Genomic DNA, 23,391 nt, shown 5'->3' on the forward strand with positions numbered 1-23,391 from the left:
GGATTTACAAATTGCAGTCACAGAATAGTTTAGGTGGTTGGGGTCCTCTGGAGGTCATTTGGTCCAATGCCCTTTTCAAAGCAGGGCCAACTTCCAAGTCTAGTGTAATTTGGTGTTAGATCAGGTTGCTCAAGACATAGTCCAGATAAGTTTTGAATGTCTCCAGGGATCCCCCAACCTGCAGGCACCCTTTTAAAATGTTTGACAATGTTCTCTGTGAATTTCTTTTTCCTAATACCTAATTAGTTATTGAATACTTTATTCATTTTTTATCATGTTATTCTAATCCCTCACTTATTGAGTTGGTAAATTTTTACTTCTGTGTTCAACAAATGAAGATTTAGACCAACACAGAACATTTTGGAATCTCGCACTGAAAATAATGTCACTTATCGGGTGTTGAGTTAACACTGTAATCCCCTGCAGCCATCCATCAAAACTTCTAGGTTTGTAAAATAAAGTTACACAAAGCATGGACTTCAGTGGTTGATTCAGCAGTGGCTATTTAGCAAATAATTTTTGCTGAACTGATACAGTTAGCCACAGTGGTAAAGTTGGTTCATAAACACAGTGCTTTAGTTAGAGCTTGGGTAAACATTGTACCTCAGTCTTCTTTACAATGCTGTATTCTGCTCCTGTCATCGTGCTTTGCAGGCTAGTGCAAATGAAGGAGAGAGAGAGATAAGTAAATCTATCTTCTCTTTTTCAAACTCTTTTGTGGTAATATTCTCTTGGGGAACACTCAGTGACTAATCTTCTTTCTTCATGCTGTAGAAGGAGCTGTAGTCCTTCATTCCCTTTCCCGATACAAGTGTTCCTAATTGAGTACCCAGGGACTTTTTAAACTTTTTTGTTCTTATTTTGCAGAATCTGTTTTTAAAAATGTTTTAAAAATTAAACTCGAATTTTTAAGCATCGATTTTTAAGTGGTTGGTTATTTTAAATACAAGAAATCATATTGTCTGCCCTGAGTTTGCTGAAAGTTTGCAAACCTGGAAACACCTACCCTGCATATAATCGTAGAATCATAGTATAGTTGTGGTGGGAGGGGACCTCTGGAAATCATCTAGTCCACCTCCCTGCTCAAACCAGTGTCAATTAGAGCAGTATATTCAGGGTCTTGTCCTGAACTCAGGATTTTGAATCCTAAGGATGGAGGCTCTACCACCTGTCTGGGCAACTCATTCCAATATTTGAGCACTCTGGAATAGAAGAACTTTTTTTTAAGGTTTAAGTGGAATTGCCTGTGTATTGAATTTGTCCCCATTGCCTCTTGTCCTGTCACTGGGCACCACTGGGAAGAATCTGCCTCTGTCTTCCCTACTGCCTCACATCAGATTTTATACATACTGAATAAGGTTCCCAAGCCTTCTCTTCTCAAGACTAAAAATCCCTGTTGTCTAAGCTTCTGCTCAAATATTAGATGCTCTAATCCCTTAATAATTTTAGTGACCCTTTGATGGACTCGCTGCTGTCTGTCTAGGAGTTTCTTGTGCTGAATAGAGAAGAATAATTGCCTCCCTTGAGCTGCTGGTGGTGCTTTTCCTAGTGCAGCCCAGGATGCTGTCAGCCGCCTTTGCCACAAGGACACATTGCTGGCTCCTGGTCAGCTTGGTGTCCACTGGGACCTCCAGGTCCTTCTCCTGCCAAGCTACTTTGCAGTTGGCTGGCCCCCAGCCTGTACTGGTGCACAGGGTTATTCCTCCACAGCTGCAGGACTTGCATTTCCCACAGTTGAACTTCGTAAGATCCCTGTTGGTTTGTTTCTCTAGCTTGTCGAGGCAGCACAGCCATCTGGTCTGTCAACCCCTCCTCTTGGTTTTGTGTCATCTGCATACTAGCTGAGGTTGCGCTCTGTCCCATCATCCAGGTCATTAATGAAAATGTTAAACAGTATTGCCCCCAGTGTAGACTCTTGAGGTAAACCACTCATGGCTGGTTTCCAGCTGGCTGCCTTGCCACTGATCACAACCCTTTAAGCTTGATAGTTCAGCCAGTTTTCAGTCCGCATCACTTTCTATTTATCGAGCTTGTACTTCATCAGTTTATCTATGAGGATATTATGGGAGATGATGTCAAAAGCCTTGCTAAAATAAGTTTAAACAACTTCCACCATCCAAGCCAGTCATCTCATTGTAGGAGGCTGTCAAGCTGGTTGGTCAGGCATGATTTCCCTTTCACAAATCCAGGCTGACTACTCCCAGTCACTTTTTTGTCCTTTGTATGTTTGTAAATAGTTTCTGGGAGGATTTGCTCCAGTCTCAAGGCAGTCCCAAATATAACGTAGACTTCATTTAATGAGGGTAATAAAAACAAGGAAAACCAAATGCAGGGGCTAGAGGGAGAGGCTTAGTGCTATGCTTGTGCTTGAGAAGTACCAGCTCTGGTACCGCCGGCTGGCAGCAAGCAGCTGGTGTTGCAGAGGCAGTAAGTATTAGGACAGAAGTGTTCAGGCATGAGAGCTTCCCTCCTGGTTGAGGACTCCCAGCATTGTAAAGTCATTGGGATCTCCTGTAGCATGAACTCAAAAGATGAGTCCTGAAGTTTTATATTTAAATTATATTATCTATGTGGATTTTGCTAGCACAAAAGAGGTTGAGCTAAATTGCTTCTAAGTATAGGGCTCTGTTGAGTTCTTCTATAGTTAGCACTATTAATAAAGCAATAGCACCTTGATTGCATTGAGCTTACTGTGACTCTGAAGGGAAGATTCAGCATTTATTTTAATATATTTATTAGTACAAAAATTTCTAAATTTGAGCATTTAGCAATAATTCACTATAATCCTGAAGTCTTTAAGATTTAAAGAAAATCTATGGTGCAGTGCCTTTGGTAGAAATAGAAGAAAAATATTCCACAGTTGGAAAATTACAGGCTGTGTAGGTGTTGAAATGCCTCCTGCTTCACATTCTTAATTGGCAGCAAGCCAGATACTAAGGATTTCTGGTTTAAAGGGAAACGCTCCCGTTTTCTTAAAATTTCTGATGGATAAAGGTTGCATTTTGGTTGCGTTTTTTAGCAGTTAGGATTTCTTCCATCTTGATACAAAATGAATAAAATTTTCAATTAAATAGCTTCTCCAAGTTACCCTGACCTTTTGCATTATTGCTGGATAATACAAAGCTATGCATCTTTTCCTTGCAAGTTGTATTGTAAGAAGTTGTGGGCCTTATCCATCCTGTGACCCTTTTCCACTTTGGGAGCTCTAGATTTCTCAGTTCCGCTTTAAAGCTTTGTTGGAATTAGTATGTCATACTTGGAGAAATCTGGCATAAACATGAAAGGTTTTAATATTCATGGCTTCAAATTAGATAATAAAATGGTTTTGAATAATGCAAAAATATTGCAAGCTGTCAATAAATTAAGGATTAATAACTGATCTAAGTCAATTTTCAGTAGCTGAGAGAATACTGTCCTTTCACTGAGTTTAGATGTTACTGGGAGATGTTTTTATTGAGAGAGCTCATGCATGTTTACCAAATAAGATTGCAGGGATGCTAATATTAAAATCAGTCTGAAAATCTGTACTCTCATCCATTCTTGCTGGTTTTGAATGGCATTAAAAAGGGCTTTGGTGTAGCTTTGCCCTGTTAAAACTTGTCAGCATTCTTGTGTTTACAGAGGGGTGTATATGGTAACTAGCCAGAGAATTGCCTCCTAATACTTTTTAAGAAAATCACATCAGCTTAATTTTACATCAGTAGTAGTCTTAACAGAGTATTAAAAAACTACAAAAATACTGATACATTTTCTCAGTTGGAATACACACTGTGTTTAAAAAAAATTAATATTGGTTTAGTAATTTTCTGTATTCCTGAAGTAAGGTATATACCAAGAGAAAAAGATAACCCATATTCAAAAAATACAGGAAATGGTGATTGTTTTTGTCCTCTGCCAAGTCTCTTCCTCTTGACCTTGAAATTATGTATCTTACATTTGTCTTGTTTTTAGCCTGTTGAGTTTTTTTTAATTAATATTTTTGTTATTACACTCTGATATTGTGAATTTCAGTGTATTTTTTTTACTTCTGTGTTGAGCTCCCTCCCCAGCTGTATTTCTGTTTGCTCTTTGTTGTTGTAAATGTATAGACACAATAAAGGTAAAGTCTCCACTCTGAGAATGATTCCCAGTTTTTGCTCAGCAGGTCAGAATGTTGCAGCCCTGATGACAGCAATGTGTGATAACCTCAGTACAGTGTTCACAGCTTTCTGCTCACCTGTTACTCATTGTAGAATTTATGATACTCTTCTATTTGGGTTCTTATCTTTCTAATATTTAAGGTGTATGTGGTTGTCCTGGTTTCAGCTGGGATAGAGTTAATTTTCTTTCTAGTAGCTGGTACAGTGTTATGTCTTGGATTCAGTATGAGAAGAATGTTGATAACACACTGATGTTTTCAGTTGTTGCTAAGTAGTCTTTAGACTAAGTCAAGGATTTTTCAGCTTCTCATGCCCAGCCAGCGAGAAGGCTGGAGGGGCACAAGGAGTTGGGAGGGGACACAGCCAGGACAGCTGACCCGAACTGGCCAAAGGGGTATTCCATACCGTGTGACGTCATACCCAGTATATAAACTGGGGGGAGTTGGCCTGGGGGGATCACTGCTCAGGAACTAACTGGGCATTGGTTGGTGAGTGGCGAGCAATTGCATTGTGCATCACTTGTATATTCCAATCCTTTTATTATTATCGTCATTTTATTATTGTTATTATTATAATTATTATTTTATTTCTTTCTGTTCTATTAAACTGTTCTTATCTCAACCTGTGAGTTTTACCTTTTTCCTTCCGATTCTCTCCCCCATCCCACTGGGGAAGTGAGTGAGTGGCTGTGTGGTGCTTAGTTGCTGGCTGGGGTTAAACCATGATCGTTAAAAAAAAAGACAAAAATACTGGTTCTTGGCATTCATGGTGTGTAGCACCTTTTTAGAACAGTTACTGCCATGACTGAATTTGTGATGGATCCTTCCTGATTGCTCTGGAACTCAGGGAAGTAGGAATGTTTTATTTTGCCCTGAATTAGTTATATTAGGTGCTATAATCACACAAGCATTTCTAAAGATGTTAATTCAAGTTCAGATTGGACAGTAGGAGAAGATTCTTCACTGAGAGGGTGGTTGGTCACTGGAAAAGGCTCCCCAGGGAAGTGGTCACGGCACCAAGCCTGTCAGTGTTCAAGGAGCATCTGGATGACACTCTTAGTCATACGGTTTAGTTTTAGGTAGTCCTGCAAGGAGTAGGGAGTTGGACTTGATGAACTTTTTGGGTCCCTTCCAACTTGAGATATTCTATGATTCTATAATTCTAATACATTACTATGTGAGAAATCAATGGGTCGACTTGCAATGGTGAAGTTAAGCATAAACATGAATGCCTGTAGGACTAAGGCTTGTAATGTGTTTCTGTGGGCAGGAGCCATCGTTTATTTACAATGCAGGTACATGCAGGAGAGCTGGTCTTTGTGTCTGCCTTCATAGGCGGTAGAGGGAAACAGGCACTTCAGGGGCAATGTCCATCTCATCTATTTAGGCTGAGATAAATTGCTCTTATTGAGTCCTATTTATCTCCATTGTTTTTAAAGGAAAACTATCTTAGAGGCAGACGCACACAATCTAAGATTAGGTTAATTCCATCATATATGCTTTAGACACATACTTTCAAATTACAGGCACTTTGTGTTATTCTGTACAAAAAAAATGAGACATATCTGCCATAGCAAGATTTACTCTTTCTGGAAGGGGAAGGTTTTGCTGGGGCAGAGGTTTTCCCATGCGTAAGACCCTTATACAGAGTGATAGTTTGTAGTTGGCGAGTTAGGTAATTACACCTGTCTGCAGAATGGAAACCTAACACAGAAGTGAACTGGAGTGCGTGTGACTCTTCACCTTGCAAAGAGGATTTGAATTCCTGAATTCCTGCCTTACAGCCTGTACTTAAATCTTCCAGAACGTACTGCCTTCTAACATGGAAAATTATCTTTGTGAGGATAGTGAAGAATACTTTCAAAAATACACTGAAATTGCAGTTTGCTAAACTTGATTAAGTTAATGTTGGTGATACCTAATTGTTTATTGGATATTTTCAGTGGGAGATTATTGAGTGCAAAGAAAAAAAAAAAATCTTTCCAGTAGGATATTACAATATTTCTGTTGGGATGTTTTAGTCTCTGTTGATTTTAAACAAAGCTTTTACTTTTGCCTCTTGCTTATTATACAAACATATCCTCATTTTTAAAAGCACATTGTATGCATTTAACAAAATAGATCTAAATTAGCCTGGTTGACTCTACCTATGGTTTCATTTGATTTTCTGAAAGACACGAATGTTGAGGATGATGTAGAGTGTTAATGGAATGTGTAAAGATATTTTCAGCAATAAATGGTGCAGAAAGGCTTTGCATCTTAACTGTGAATTCCCCAATATACTTCAGAGGCAGAACAAAACTGGAAGGTGGTTGTGCAAATCTACTGTCCTGTGAGCAATTTATGTACCTAGTCCCCTTCCTGAGCTCATATGTCTCACTAAGAAAACTTGGAATGACGACGGGATGGGGAGTGGTATATGAAAGTATTTAAAAGTAGTTTTACTATGAATTTCTTTTAAAATTATGTGTGTAATCATATTGTACATTTAATTGTAATGTCACACTAAAAAAAATGCTTGCATGTGTGCAGTAGGGCTTTGCGTGCTTATTTAAAAATGAGCTGCCTAGCTGTTGGAACAGATCTGAATTTGTTTAACAAAATGGATTTTATGCATTTAAACGGGAAAAAGGATGTGTTGATGTTTAGTTTTATTCTTAATTTTGGCATCCAGACCCTTTCTGTTTCTGATTCTGTTCTAGAAGTTTATCCACTTGGGTAGTTTTTGTTTCATCTCATGCCTTTTCTTCATTGCTGCCTACCATTTCCCGCCCATCCTGCCATTTTTTTTTTTTTTTTTCCCCTTTTTCAATTGTGGGATACCATTGAGAGAGACAGGATGAGCGGAAAGGTACAAGATCTGTAATCTAACCAAGTTTTTGCATCCTTCTTTAATCATGTTTGTCAATATACATCTGATTATAGTCTGAATTTTCCCTACAAAAAGGAAAAAATGGTAGACTTCTGTTAAAATTTTGTATGTTGAGTGTAGTTTTCATTTATATCTTTTATGTCCCTTTCCTATGTTTTATCACTTGTATTGTTATAATTTAAAAGCTTCCACAAAACCACTGCCTTGATCATCCAGTGTGAAAAGATGTTTCAAAAACTTTATATGTTTTTTCTAAAGCTATACTAAAAATGAGAACATTCCATATTAGAAATGATGCATAACAGCTTTTATGGTTGATATTTTTTTAATGTTGTTTTCTGCTACATATTATATAAAAAAAGTAATGCCTCTCTTGACTTATTAAATGAATGACCTGGGTAGTGTGGGTTTGGTTTTTTTTGTTTTTTTTAAATGAAAGCTGTGAGCTTATAACCATTGTAGAGAGTAATGCATTGTATGTATATATTTTTGTAAGTTCTGGCCAGGATATCCAAGGAACGAGTGTGGTGGCAAATCTTCCAGCCCTGATGCGACAGAATCCTGCAGAAACACTTCGTCGGGTTTTACCAAAAATCAGAGTAAGTTGTGTGTAATGAGGTTTGAATCTACGTTTTTCTGACAGTATAAGTATTTTAACAAAGGCAAAAAAATCACAGTTTTATTGCAAACTCACTCTCTAGGAGAGGTATGTCCAGTAGATCTTCCACATTAATTCACTGAATTTACGAAGTATTGCAGGTATTATATTTTTCGAAAAAAGTTACAACAGGAGAAGAAAGCAGAATTAATACTATTTATGTATTCTAAAGATTTACCAGTGCTTTGACAGCTTTTTGAGAAGTCTTTTTGAGGACCAGACAATCATAATGGTTCATTTTAATGTTCTCAGTCTCTTCCATCCAAACATTAAGATTTTCATGCTGCTATCCAGAAAAGTATACTTTGCTTTTAGCTGTCCGAAGTTTCACATGCTGCCCTCCATATTTTTAGTAAGCCACTGCTAACTGTGGTAGATGCATGCTGGCCATATAATGTTATACAGTAATTTTATATACAGATATGTTTGTATAAAGGATATTTGTGTTGTTTAACCTCGAGAAGAGGAGGCTTCAGGGAGACCTTATTGTGGCCTTTCAATACTTAAAGGGCGCTTATAAGAAAGATGGGGACAGGCTTTTTAGTAGGGCCTGTAGTGGTAAGACGAGGGGTAATAGTTTTAAACTAAAGGAGGGTAGATTCAGATTAGATATAAGGAAGACATTTTTTTATCATGAGGGTGGTGAACTGCTGGCAGAGGTTGCCCAGAGAGGTGGTAGATGCTCCATTCCTGGAATCATTCAAGGCCAGGTTGGACAGGGCTCTGAGCAACCTGATCTAGTTGAAGATGTTCCTGCTCATTGCAGGGGGGTTGGACTAGACAACCTTTAAAGGTCCCTTCCAACCCAAACCATTCTATGATTGTATGATTTTAAGGAAGATAAATATCTCTATATTTCCACTCTGCCCCTATGACCGCTTGCCTAGAAGAAATGAAAAAGTTCATTTAAGGTGTGGTTTAAGGAGCAGCTTCAGCCAAATAAGAACAACTGCATCACAAACGCAAATGCAAAGCCTAATAACTCTAAGCTAAATAACTCCAAAAAACTCTAATAACTCTATTTAAGGCTACAACAGAAATTAGGACTGATTATGTTAGCCTGCCTGTTCGAGTGGTTTTCAGTGATTTTAAAGGCTACCACCTGAGTGGAAAAATACGTTGGTTTTGGCTATCAAAATATCTGAAAGGTTATTTTGGTAACAGCAAATTTCTGAGGGTTTTTTCATCGGATCAGTGTATTGTCAGTCTTCTACTGATACCATTAACAGTTTTTATCTGATTAAATCAAAGTTTTGATTTAGAACCATCTCTGGCCTGGTCTCAGGCAATCAATCACTTTGATATAAACCTGGTTCTAATTTATACAAATTGTCAGCTAAAGGAACATTGTGTTTGTTAGTAGCCGTTTGGCTGCAGTAGCTGTTTGAATGTATGTGCTTTCTATGGTGAGAGAGGTAAAAATCACAAGGGTTTCTTGTAGAAATTTTATTTTCAAAGCATGGAGTTGTGTTCATAATTTTATGGACAGACTCAGTTTCCCCATACATTTTTAGAGATGTGTTTGATGTTTTCAGTAGTGTGATTCAGTTATGATTTTAGCAGGACACTTTGTAGAATTTAGGGTTTTTTTTCTCCATATAATTTAAAATTCTTTCCCTTTTTAACACAATTTGCCAACAGGAATGTTATTTTCTTGTTGTAAACAACTAGTGCTTAAGAAGAGTATTTAGATCACTTGCTTCAGAAAGACAGAGTTTAACTAGTTACTGACTCAAGCTAAATATGAGTTTGATGATCTAAAATACATTGAATTGAAAGTTTGAGTTATGTTAAGAATCTCTGTGGCTACATTGTCCTCTCTATCTCGAGCACTTTAGGGGTGAGAAGAAAAAAGTCTTCTGTAGTAGCTGCTGTGAATTTTCTTGCTGTATCTGTATCAGATTCTCATTGCTAGGTATAAGAAAGTATACAATTATGTTAGTAACAAAGGTGAGATGGCTGAGTCACATGCTTACATTTTACAGTTTTCTGTCTACTGAGGAGATGATTACTAAATAGCAAAGTGGGTCCATGCAAAAATGTTCTGGTAAATTCTCATTTATATTTAATTGTTTTCTTTAGTAAAATTTTGAAGAAATGAATTGCTTCTTTTATTGAAAAGCTGTGTGGGTATATATCTCTCAGCTTCTTTTTTTTAACTTTTAAGGCAGCTACCTTAACATTACATTAATAAAAGAATTCCATAAAAAATATCATGTTATGAAAAATTACTTGGTGTATTTCTTACTGCTTGTGGAATTGGTCTTAAACTGAATCCTCCCTCTGTCTCATCTTAAGAAAGGGACTGCTCAAGGGACAATTCAGTATTTGTGAAAAACTAATGTGTTGAGTTATATTCTGCTCATTTGTTATGAATTGATTGACTGAAAGATGAGGAACCAATATGTATGTAGTCCTCAACATGATTACTTAGCAAATATTCTTCTGTAGGATATTTAAATGCAAGTCGTACTGCAGAGGAGTCTTAGGTTCCATGCGGTAGATGTACTCAGTAATATTTCATGCACCGATATAAGCTGGGGGCCACCCAGCTGAAAAGCAGTTTTGCAGAAAAGGACGTGGAGGTCCTGGTCGACACCAAGTTGAACATGAGCCAGCAATGTGGCCCTGCCGCAAAGCATCCTGGACTGCATTAGACAAAACATTGCCAGCAATTTGAGGAAGGTGATCCTTCCCTTGTACTCCACCTTCTATTCTAGTAGACCTGGAGCGCTGTGTCCACTTCTGGGCTCCCCAGTATGAGAGACATGGACATACTGAAGAGAGTACAATGAAGGGCCGTGAAGAGGAAAGGCTGAGAGGGCTGAGTGTTCAATCTGCAGGAGAGAAGGCTTAGAGAGGATCTTATCAATGTATATAGATACTTGAAGGGAAGGTGGAAAGAGGACGGAGCCAGGCACTTTTCAGTGGTACCCAGTGACAGGGCAAGAGGCAGTGGGCACAAACTGAAACACCGGAGGTTCCCTCTGAACATCAGGAAACACTTTTTCACTGTAAGGGTGACTGAACACTGGCACAGGTTGCCCAGAGAGGTTGTTGTCTTGCTCCTTGGAGGTATTCAAAAGCTGTCTGGACATGTTCTGGCTGTAGGTGTCCCTGCTTGAGCAGGGGGATTGGACAAAATGACCTCCAGAGGACCATTCCAACCTCAACCATTCTGTGATTCTGTGAATATCAGATATCACCTTTCAACTTAATATTATCTCCTGAAACTTCTATGATCCCAGGAGACTCCTATTTCTTAAGAGCTGTTCCAACTTTTGTCTGATTATTTAAATTCCACAAATGGCCAAGAAATAGCTGTCCTCAGAACTGAGGACTAGTATAGATTGACCGATTGTTTAGAAAACATTGAAGTACTTCTAGTTATCATGTTTTGTGCTATAAGATGCAGGTCAATAGGCATTTTGTTTAAATATATATATGTGTATAAAAAAATGTTTTGAGAAAAAGAGTGATCTGAAGTTGCAAACTAATTGAAAACCCTTAAATTTTCACAAAGTTTCTGCAGTTACTACCACATGTTATTCTGACATCTGTAATGCATTCTTTTCTAAAGCAACCAACTGGCTTCAAGAAAAGTTTTGCTTTTTTTTTTTTTCATTATTTTCTGTTTAACAGACTGAATCCATTTTTGTCTCTGGTGTTTCTGCTTTGAGAGCAGTGTTCTTCCTGAAATGAAGGAGTAATAAGAAACAATGTGGTTTTTTCACCCTTATTTGTCAGGATGTGGAGAAATGGTAGTCTTTGCCTCTCTGTCTTTAATAAAAAGTCTAATATGGGAATAGAGTTTTTGATTCTAGGCTTAGGCATTTTATATAGGGATGGAGAAGAAAATTAAAAGGATGATCACGAGCGTGATCCGGGCCAAGGGCCTGGGAAATATTTGTGCAGTGGGAGTTGGAGCTCAGTGTGTTTAGATCAGGCAGTACTTAATTACTTTGTAAAAGTATCTTCCTGCATAATAGTAAAGGACGTTCAACTGAAAACAGTGTATGAAGAAAGAAGAGCTAGGAACTGAAGGCAGAAATACTAGAAATTAAGCAGACAGTTCTAATAATAAATCTGATCAATCTTTGAGCAAATAACCAAGAAACGTAGTGTGTTTTTCATCTTGCAGTGTCACTTAAATTCAAACTGAATGCCTTCCTAGATGATAAATTAAATGAAACTTAAGTTAATGGGCTCAAGGCAGAGGTAGAAGAGTGAAATTATAATGAGGTCAGTCTAAATCTCAGTGTTTCTTTCTCGTTTAAGCTTTATAAATTGAAACTTTCTGGAATGTATATGAATTAAATTTCTTTCTGTAGCTATACTCTTATAAAGCAGGTTCTTCAATGGTGCTCTGTTATCTAGTATTTATTTGATCTGTAATAGAAGAACAGTTCCGTTGTACCCATGTTCACTGCAAAACAGTATTTGGCATTGTCCTGGTTTCGGCTGGGATAGAGTTAACTGTCTTCCTAGTAGCTGGTTCGGTGCTATGTTTTGAGTTCAGTAGGCAAAGAATGTTGATAACACACTGATGTTTTCAGATGTTGCTAAGTAGTGTTTAGACTAAGTGAAGGATTTTTCAGCTTCTCATGCCCAGCCAGCAAGAAAGCTGGAGGGGCACAAGAAGTTGGGAGGGGACACAGCCAGGGCACCTGACCCAAACTGGCCAAAGGGGTATTCCATACCATGTGATGTCACATCTAGTATATAAACTGGGGGGAGTGGGGGTGGCAGGATCACTGCTCGGGGACTAACTGGGCATCGGTCAGTGGGTGGTGAGCAATTGCATTGTGCATCACTTGTATATTCCAATCCTTTATTACTATTGTTATTTTATTAGTGTTATCATTATCATTATTAGTTTCTCCTTTTCTGTTCTATTAAACCGTTTTTATCTCAACCCATGAGTTTTACTTCTTTTCCCAATTCTCTCCCCCATCCCACTGGGTGGGGGGGAGTGAGTGAGCGGCTGCGTGGTGCTTAGTTGCTGGCTGGGGTTAAACCACAACAGGCATCATTAACCGCTTGACCTATTCTTTTTTTCTTATCCTTGTTTTTACTGAAGGAATAGTCCTGACCATTAAATGGAAACTGTTATAGTCTATAAAGGCATAATTGAACTCAACTGAGATTAGAGTCTTGCAAATGTAGTCTGGCATTGCAGGGAAATAAACTGACTTAGATTACTGCACTTAGTTTCACTTCTGTAGGTTTGGAAAAATAATTTGTGAATTCAAATTTGCACATGAAAAATGAGTTGCATAATACTTTCATGGTGCTATTTATCTGAAAGTATTGTCACCACATAACTGGGTAGGTAAACTAGTGTACTTATTTAGCATACTTGCAGAAATCCAAAGCAAAAATAAATACTGTTTTTATTAGAGCTGAGGATAAAACAGATAGAGGAAGAAATAAATGCAAGGAATGTTCTGGCTGAATACATTACAAATTTTTATTTCACTTGTGAGAAATTGATAAAACTGGTTACTTTTATAAATAAATATAGAAATTGATTATCCAAATTGCTTATCATTGCTTAAAACCTAAATAAATTAAAATTGTATCAAAGACCCTTTATATATTTAACATACATGTTTTAGGTCTGAAGTGAGCAAAATCAAACATACAGTATGTCAATAAATATGCCAGATCTAAGTAATGATTAAATTTGGTGTCAGTATTTTGGTTATGCTAATAAAACAAATACATTGTATATCATTTAGATGTTAACGTAGGAATGAGATTATGAAATATTTTTTAAAATTCTACAGTTAAAATGAAGTGTCATCCTTGTATGGGTTCTGTTGCATAGAGATCCCCACTCTCTGGATTTCTGCATGCACCTCCTCGTGAACCTTGGAAGTCATTGAAATGCAGATTTAGTGAAAGCTTAGACATTCTTCTCAGCATTTCTTGTGCACCAAATGGCTCCCTTTAAATGATGTTAGTAGTATTTTCCTTGTTTTCCATCCTTCGGCACTGCCACCGTAAGCAGTGGAGGAAGATTGCAGGTGTCTAGCTGACATTTTTCCAAATGCTGTGATTGCAGAAAACTGTGGCTACTCTTGTTGAAGTGTATACATCAAGCCTTACTCAGTGCTGTCTGATTAGTTCCAAACTCATTTTCACAGTTACTTATTTTCCTAATATATCAGTCTCCCCTTGAAAGCTCTTCTTTTTCCCTAGTTGACTTTACAGTTTAAGAAGAGGTGGGTTGATTTTCACCCTGTCTTATACCTAACATTGATTTTAAGGTCTATCATCATTGTATCTGAGCTTCTGTAGTCTCCATTGTTTCTGTGTCTTTCTAGTCCTAGATGAAGATTTCTGTTATTTCAATGCAGTTACTAAAACGATTGTCAATGTTTCTGCTTGCAGCATTCTTCCAAGAGAATTCTTTTGCTGCAGGACATAAAGTGCATTAAACTAGAGGAGAATTTTCTGTTTTCCAATTAATGGAATAAGCCAGGCTTTCTAAATTTTGAAAGTTTTGATGCCTGAGTTTAACTTGTAGACATTAGGATAGTTCAAGAGCATGCTAATACCCTTAAATTCCTGAATAAGATAGACAGGAAAAGCTTTTTTCCTCCAGAGTAAGAATCTATGGAGGATCCATGTATAAAAAAAATACATTACTTTCTAAATAAATAAGTTTATATTAAGTAAATTTAAGTCACTCAACTTGAGTTTAGTGCAATTGGAATGAGGAGACGCATACATTTTCATATGTGGAACTGTACAGTTCTGAGTGCAAACATCAATGCCAGCAGGTGTGTAAGCAATCTAGAAATTTACATTTCAATGTCTCCCGAGGTCCATGAGGAGGCACATCCAGAGAATGTGTTCTCACACATGATTATCCAGAGTTGTGTGGATCTGTGGAAGAGACTATTTGGGAACTTTATTTGATGGTAAGTAACCCTGTTTGCATTGCGTACAAAGTGAATACGTACATAAAATTGAATTCGCCTCCATTATTTTCTGGTCTACAGTGGTGACTTAGCATCTACAGGGTGTAGATAGTTCTTTTGATTATTTTGGGGATGATTTTTTGAACAAGTGTAAGCCAGAATCCCAGAACAGTATCCACAGGTATTGTGATCCCAGAAACATTCGAGGTACAAAATTGGTAGGTGTCCTTATTCTTGGCTGTGGCTGTTGTAATAACAATGGAGGAACAAGGACAGAGGCAGGCTGTGGAGATAACAAGAGAGATGTTCCCATGGCTATTGAATGCAAATATTTTATCACACTTTGGTATACTGCGCAGTGCTGTTTGTTTTTTTTTTTCATTTGGGGGAGCAAGGGCACAGAGAATGCTTTTACAAATATACACGGCTGTAAACTGAGACAGCTGTTGAGAGATAAGTAATGGTTCTCTTTGAAATCAGATAAACTAAAATTTATGCATTTGCACACACAAACTGGTTGACATTTGTGTAATGAAAACTTCTTGTTGTTCTACTTTGAAGTAAGGGAGGTCTACTAAATAATTTCTCAGATGTCCTCTGCAAACTGTATTTTCCTAGCAAAATTCCTCTGCTATATAATATTTAGGTGTATAATAGATATTTTCTTAATCTGGTCTAGGCTGATTTTTTTTAAAAATAAAATATCAGCTTATTGTTGATTTTTGGTATGTGATCTGAGAAGACACTGTTCATCTCAAGCGCTTTAAAAAAAGAAACAAACCACATATATGAAGTGTTAAATAGGCTTTAAACTCTTACTGAGTTTGGAATCGCTTGTAAAATGAGTTTAATGCTTTAGTAGGACAATAATGCACTTTATTTTCTCATGAGATAGAGAGATACGCTTAGAGAGGTAAACAAATGGAATGTTCACCTAGCTGATAGATATGTACATACTTAGAATGAATGCTATGTCATAGATTGCATCCTGCAAGCTCTTTGGCCTGTGCATAAATGCGAAATTTAAATTGCCTTTTTGTTTCATTAAAAAAATTTAGTATATTTCATTCCCGTATTATCTTTGTTTAACTTTTGAATTGATGCTTTTAAAGACAGCCTAATTATTTATATTCTTATATGTTAAAGCTAGGGACTAGTAAACGCCGAGTTACCTAGATAAATACATCTTGCTTTATTCTTAAGACTATAAGTATATGCATTTTCATTTGTGCACAGTGTCAGTTGACAAGGGATGAAATTTAAATTGCCTTCTGTTATTTTAGTATCTCTCACTGGATGAATGAAATACTTCTTTTTAATTCATGTGCATGAACCACAGAAGTGCAATTATTGGCTGGTCTGTTTTTACCTCTCATTTTGTAAAGTAGAAAAATCCACACATATGCATTGATGAAACTGAAAGTCACAAAAAATGTTATAATTAACTTTTTCTTAAAAGGTTCATGCTATAATATAAGAGATTTGAATATCTCCAAGTAATTGCTGTTAAGAGAAAATAATTTTATAGCCAATTTTGTAGTTTACCCAGTTTGTTGCACATTCACTCTTAAAAGTGAATGTAAAAATTTGAATGTTCTTTCAGTACATTTCAGCCTCATGCTCTGAATTGATATTATTTGTAATTATACAGGAGGTGCTGCATGTTGCAGGAGTGGAAATGCAGTTAACAGCTGCTGTTTCATTTTTGACTGTTCTGCAAGAGGAGTCAGTGTCCATTCATACGTACTCCCACTCCTTCCTACACATCATTCTCCAGAACCTGGAACACAGAGATGCAGGTCAGGGCTGTGCAACTATACTGATGACTGATTACTTCTGTATGTTTTGTTTCCTTAGTGACTGTACAGTACTGTGTAAAGCAGTGAGTGCAATCACTGTGGCTTTGTATCTAGACTTGCATGAATGAAAAGATTTTTGCATGCTGTAGCATGCATGTAGCAGACAAAACCACTTTGTCTGAAGGACTAAATTCCAAAGTTGTTACTGAGTCTGAGCTTCTACTGAAGTACCAGAATTTAGTAGCTGAGAAAATGGAGGGAGGATGGTTGACGTTTCTTCTGCGATGAGTAGTTTTTCTTAACTTCTTTGACACTATTTTTAGGTTACAAAGAAATAAAAAAATGGCCTCTTGTAAAACTAGGAAGTTTCAGTGGGCATAAGAAAAGAATATGCTTCTAAATGAGGGAAATTATCTTTTCAAAACAAACAGGATCTTTATTATTTTTGTACAGGAATTGAAAAGGTAAAAGAAATGGGGACAGAATTTGCTTCTCACCTATCCTACTTCTTAGTTTGAAGTCTTGAATGTTAATTTAGTGGCTTTTAGATACATAGCTCCTTAAAGACGTGCTTGTAAAAAGTGAGAACTAATTTTGTAAAACTGATATGTGTTTTGTTATACTCAATATATGTACAACCTAAGATATAAGCCATTTCTTTCTAACAGGTGTCAGCAATGCATGGCTAGAAACTCTTCTTGCTGTAATAGAAGCTTTACCAAAAGAGACTATCAGACATGAGGTAATAATATTCTCCCACTTATGCTAACAAATTCATAATATTTTTAAGATTGTATTTCCCTGCAAGTCTGATTTACTCAAGTAAGATTTGTGGCAGTTCTATGCCTGTGAAAACAGTAATGCTTGTGGAACATACTGTAAGAGAGGAATGTGCTAAAAGGCGAGACAGGAAGGTCACCTTAAAAAATTTTAGTGTTCTTTAGCAAATAAAGACTACTTACTGTAACACTTCCACTGCAGTTAGTATTCTAAGTAACATGTTTTCATGTATCCTGTTTTGGTTTACAGCATAGTGTCTCATTCTGTGTCTTCATGAAGAAACTACATTCTCTTTGCTACTGGACTAAAATTCTGATTTCTGCTAAATGGGACTGCTAGAGATGCATTTCATTGTGTATTTCGGTTGTTCTTGATGTACCAAAAACATAATGGCTTGTAAACACTCTTAATTTTTCACTGTGTAGCTCAAGAAAGAGGAAGGAAATCTGTGATTAAGTCATAATGTCACTCACCTTTACTCAGCTAATTTATTCAGTTTTGTTTTAAGTATTCATATTTCATTGTTAAGTTTAAAAGCTTTGCAACAGGCATATTTTAGTGTGTTTATAATTTAAAACAATATGGAGATTTAAATATATGATTGTTTGCGTAGTATAAAAATACTCATTAAAATTAGTGGGTAATTGAAATCCAACACAGTTTAAAAATAAACTTCTAATGTGTGAAAAGTTATGTTGGGAAAAAAAAAAAAACCTGGGAAATTATTCTAGTCACCTCCAAAATCTAATTGTAATGGAATTTTAAAGGTGCCATCTAAACAAGATGGAGTTTCTCCCCTGATTTGTCTCTAGGAACACATCTGTAAGTTTCCACAAAAATTTTCTTTGGTAAGATCACAACTGATAAAGCAGTGTTGATGCAGCAGCTATACAGAAACCTGAATCTGAAAAGGGGCTTTTCGTGTTACTTGAAGGATCTTTGTATCAGAAAACTTGGAATATTCTAGCTATTAATTTTTTTTGTAAGTAAAAATCATAGGACGATCTCAGATTCCAAGGACATAAGGAAAGGTGTGTGTCTCAGACCAAAGGTCAGCCTAACCCAGTATCCCGTCTCTGGCAACAAGCCCCTTCATGGGGGAGACTGTGTCTGTATCAGTAATTCGAGTTAGTGTTACAAGACATGGTGTGTTTGCTGTCATAGTTCAAAGACCAAACAAGTAATACACAGTTCTGTAGATAACTAATGATATGTTTCTTTATGCAGTGTTATAGTTAGAAGCATACCTTATGTACTAATTCTAGTCTGGGTGATCTATTTGTCCTTACAGTGGTAAGATGCCCTCACCTCAATATTTCAGCTGGTAAGAGTAGGAGAAAAATGCTTTTAGAATATTGTTGGACTTCCCTGCCCTGTCTATTATCCTTTTGTGGAGCTCTGCAAAAGAGATTGAGTGAGGAACTGTGGCAGGCTACAGGAGATACCTCTCTGTAATGTTCATCTTAGCCTGGCACCTGGATTTCTGTGATTGTTCCTGGGCAAAAAATAAGATATCTAAATATGATGTTCTGCAGGCCTTTCTTAGTTTGTTTCTGGCACCATAGAGGTGATCCAACAAATGACATCAGAGCTCCAATAAAGATGCAGGTTTTCTGTGTCTGTATGGAAATGAAACCTCTTCCCTACAGATTCCCAAAGTATGCATAATCGAGAGGGATCGTTGCCTCAATACTTTACATCAGAAGAGGTGTTTCCTGGGAAAACTTATGAGAAAGAACCTCAGAGAGAATTCTTTTTCCTTTCTCTGCATATTTTTTTTTTCTTGTGCAGAAATGTATTTAACAACTTTTGTGAAAATTACCAGCTAATAGTTATAAATATTCATATACAACTTAGTCTCAAAATAAAGACACAAGTAGACAGATGTAAAACTGTGGCTGTGATGTGAATCATAAAATGCTATTTGGGCCAAGATATGGGTTTAATATGCTATAATTAGCACTGAATTTTAAATACAGGTTTCCAATAGACTATTAATGTACATAGGCATCATTATTGTTAGTACTGATTAATTTCATGAAAGGGGTAGATAACATTTGGGATATGTTTTTCTAGATTTTTTTTTTTAAGAAGAGAAATGCATTATTTACTGCTTACATTTCTTCTGTTCATATTTCTTCTTTTTTCTTTCATACAGATCCTGAATCCACTTGTTTCCAAAGCACAGCTTTCTCAAACACTTCAGTCCCGCTTAGTTAGTTGTAAAATCGTGGGAAAATTAGCTAACAAATTTGAAGCTCATATGTAAGTAGACTGTACATATATTTTCATTCCACAGTATACACCAGTATTTCTTTGTTAGTGGGCAAAATTACTGCAAGAAAAGTAGACTTTATTGCAAAAATTAAATGCTTTCTTTTTACAGATCCCTTTATCTGGATATTAATTAATAAAAAAATGTTCATTATATAACTAGCATATTCAGACTTGCTGATGTTCATCAGTTTATAACTTCAGTTTGTATGTTCTTCCACAGGTTGAAACGGGTACCATTTTCATGCTATTCTTCCATATTGTTTTTCCTACTAGGAAAAAAGCCAAACAGTGGATTTCTCTGCAATTTACAGAGACAAAACACATCATCTTAGAGTTTCTTGTCATAAAGAGAAGACTCCTGTTCCTAACTTTTTATTTGTCTAACCAAATTTAACATGTAGATATATTTTTTTCTATCCCTAATTATATGGACATGTATCAGGAGCCACTGTTGTTGCCTGATACTGTCCAGCTCTTAGATTCAGTGCCTGTGGGTTTGGACAGCAGTGCAGAAAAGGGAAGCAATGATGAAAGTAAATCTGAATAAATTATCTGCCCAAAGCCGTTGGTATGGTACATTCCTTGGACAGTTTACCCAGTCTTACAGTAGTATGACCATTTCACCAAATGTGTTTCCTAGCCAGACAATTGGCCACATGTGATTTTGCATTACAAAAGAAATCCACCGAGGGCTACTAAATGCACACAAACCACATCTAGCTAGGGAATTCCACTCTAGTAATGATTTTTATCTGCCCCAAAATGCAAGAATTCAGAAGTAAAGATGAACAACAGGACCGTGACAAGACATTTAGGAATAAATTTCTTTAAATTATGATTTTTTTCTTCATTAAAAAAGAACTAGAAGCAACCAAAAGGAAGCTATCTACACCTTCATTTGTTATGTAGACTACACTTCTTGGACGTGCAAAAGTTAATGAGCATGATAAAGTAGTATTTTTTGAGAATGTTACCAAAGCCTTCAAATCTTTATCTTCAAAATTTGTAGTTTTGGCAGAATCACAATTGGTTTTATTTATTTGATGTTACATTCTTATGAAAATAAAGTGACTTTCCAGATTACTTGGAATCTTATGAGAAATTATAATAGAATTAGCCATAATAAGTTAAATAATCATACCTTCTTTTGTTGGGTTTCTTTAATATGATTCCTTGCTGTTCAGAATTAGGAAACCCCTCATTTCAGTGAACAGATAGTAGCACCGTTTCTGTACAGAAGGTAGATGTTAAGAAGATGGCTGAGAATTTTCTGGGACATACTGATCCTCTAGTAGAGGGCTCTGAGTGCAGTTCAGAGGGCTGAAAACAGACCTGGATCCACAGGTTCAAAATGTGGCAGGCTGAGTAAGATTCATGACACACTCTCATTCCCCTTGCAGGAGTGGTCTTGGTGTAGGCTCAGGGGACGTATCTGGCCTCAGGAGTAGGCAATATATAAGCATATCTTCACATTCTTCTTCGGAATGGCACCATTTTTCTTGTAAAATTTATACTATAATTAAAAACTTTTCTTTTGTATTTCACATGACTCCCAGGTTATTTTATAGAGTACTGAAAAAGTCAGGACCTTGGAATAGAACATTACTTTTTCTACTCTCTGTTCCAACAGCTAGTTAAAAATAAGTCTTTTTTGGAAGTAGTCCCTACTTCAGAGTATTCTAAAATGCCAAACTCCCAAGACTTTGTACAATTTTTGAAACTTGAGGCCACATTTTTCTGTAAGAAGTAAATTAATTTTCACTGGAATGAGTGGAGGCTGTGCAAGCTGGCTTGAAAATTTTCTTGTCTATGTCTTCATATTATTTCTCTTGAGTTTTGCAACAACATAAGGATTTGGATATAGATATTTTATGAGTACTCATGACAGCATCTTGGGCAGTGAAAGGAAACACAATGGCTGATTCTGCCAAGTTGTAGTATGTGTTTTTACTTAAACAGAATTCAAAATAGTTATTTTGTATCTGCCATTGATTTAACATGAATACTTGGGTCTACTTGCATAAAGGCATTGCAGTACTGAAGCTTTTAATCTTAAATTATTTTTCTACTTTCTTCCCAAATACCTCTTTGGCAATACATGCATACCGAAGATTAGGTATTAGAGACATTTAATTGGGATTTGCACTTACATTTATATAATTCTTTGTATTCTTACAGTGGCTGTTCAAAAATTATACTGAAGATGGTTATTAAATGAGGACAGCATCTCTAAGCCTACCTACTATTTTTGTAGTTATAAAAAAAAAAAAGGTGAAATATGAACAAATTATAATGACTATAAATAATCCCTTTTCTATTTCTTTATAGCACATATTTGTGTCTGACATACAGTATTCTTTTATAATTGCAAATTCTCAGAACAATCATTTACCACGTGTGATAAATTAGTTTTAAAAAAATTGCCATTAGAAGTAATATATGTGTAAAATTTGAGTACTACAGAGTGGATTTTATATATTCTTGTTCTGTATATTAATAAAAAATGTTCACATTTTTAGCATTAAAAGAGAGATTCTTCCCTTGGTAAAATCACTGTGCCAGGATGTGGAATATGAAGTTAGAACTTGCATGTGTCGGCAACTGGAACATATAGCTAAAGGAGTAGGGTGAGTACAATTTGCCTAACTGCTTCTAAATGCAAGATCTGTCTCTAAATTATTTAATGGTAACCTAAAAACTGATTTTAAGATTTCTAACTTAATTCATTCATATTCAATAATGAATTTGGAGTGTACAGATGTGTTCTTAGGAATCGGCTGATGGCAGTTGGCTCTTTTCCATTTTCAGAGTTTTGTTTCTCTCTGATAGTAAAATTGCTGAACCACACAAACAACAGGGTTTTGTAAATAAGGAGTTCATCTATAGCTTCTTGAAATCATCTCAATTATCCATTGATGTCATTGGGCTTATTTAAAAATGGAAGAGGATTATGCAAGTATTAGCAGTTTCTAATAATTACTGTGCAGTTTTTTGCAAAAGGATGCTAAATGTGTTTCGTAAGCAAATTTCAGATCAGTATCAACTTTTAGTCTAAGCTTCAGTGTTGCACATATAGGAATAGAAAAAGTCTGGAACTTTTATTTTAATAAATAGAACATGTTAACTACCCACACAGGATTAGTCTCTGAGTGAACAAATATTTTAAAATTCCAGGTCTGTCTACCTGTTATTGTGTCAGGAAGACAAAAAAGCAGTAACTTCTCTTACAGACTTGAAGAAATTATCAAGTAAGGTTCCCTGCTCTGGGTTACACAGCAGGGATAGATTAGTTCTTAAGAGTCCCTCTGGCTTTTTAAAATTGTGAATTTATGAGTAAATTCAAGGATGAGGCTGAAACGGAAATGTAATTTGAAAGATACAGTAAATAAGCACTTCAGTTTGTTAGTACTGGTGTTTGCGGAAAAGATGCCTTCCTGTGGCTGTGGAACGATTTATTTTTTTTAATGGAGAATTATATTGTGGTTTAGATTCTGAGTTATTTAAAAAAAAAACAAACAAAACCAAAACACCAGAAATTCCTGAAGCAATGCTATTTACCTCTCAGCCATGGAATACTGGAAAAGTCTATGTTCAGGCAGTGTTTTAGCTTACTTGGATATAGGGAATGAATATTCACAGCAAGAACCAAGCATTACTGCCATGTAAGTAATCATATGAATTTGGCTTTGAAAATTATTTGTGACACATAATACAGCAAAATTTTTATTTTTTTTTTAAATTGTGTGTTATTCTGAGTAAAATAACTCTTATCTAGGATAGGCATATAGCTAGAGAATATTCCTTTCAGATATTACTGAAACATTTTTTTTATGTTTTAAAAATGTACAGCTGCACAGATTTCTTTGCCTTGTGGCTCAGTGAGAAGCAGAAAATGTTGTTGTTGGTAGCCACTAGGAAACACTCACAGTTTGTGTGAA

General features: G+C 36.2%; 1 protein-coding gene across 6 annotated transcripts in view; it reads left to right on the plus strand.

Moving 5' to 3' along the window:
- PPP4R4 (protein phosphatase 4 regulatory subunit 4) overlaps positions 1-23,391 on the plus strand; it is a 71,978-nt gene that overhangs the window by 18,388 nt on the left and 30,199 nt on the right. For 4 of the 6 annotated variants that reach the window (XR_008234554.1, XR_008234555.1, XM_052783054.1 and 1 more), the window contains exons 3-7: positions 7,507-7,609; positions 16,249-16,396; positions 17,065-17,138; positions 19,335-19,441; positions 21,973-22,080. Coding sequence is in view for 4 of the 6 variants with exons in the window: in XM_052783054.1 (XP_052639014.1) it covers positions 7,507-7,609; positions 16,249-16,396; positions 17,065-17,138; positions 19,335-19,441; positions 21,973-22,080 (540 nt within the window). In the remaining 2 variants the exon portion in view is untranslated. Of the gene's footprint in view, positions 1-7,506; positions 7,610-14,499; positions 14,598-16,248; positions 16,397-17,064; positions 17,139-19,334; positions 19,442-21,972; positions 22,081-23,391 lie in introns of those variants that run through there. The other 2 variants (XM_052783056.1, XM_052783057.1) reach the window with 2 other exon arrangements.

Source organism: Harpia harpyja, chromosome 3 (genome assembly GCF_026419915.1).
Source record: "Harpia harpyja isolate bHarHar1 chromosome 3, bHarHar1 primary haplotype, whole genome shotgun sequence".
Lineage (NCBI taxonomy): Eukaryota > Metazoa > Chordata > Aves > Accipitriformes > Accipitridae > Harpia > Harpia harpyja.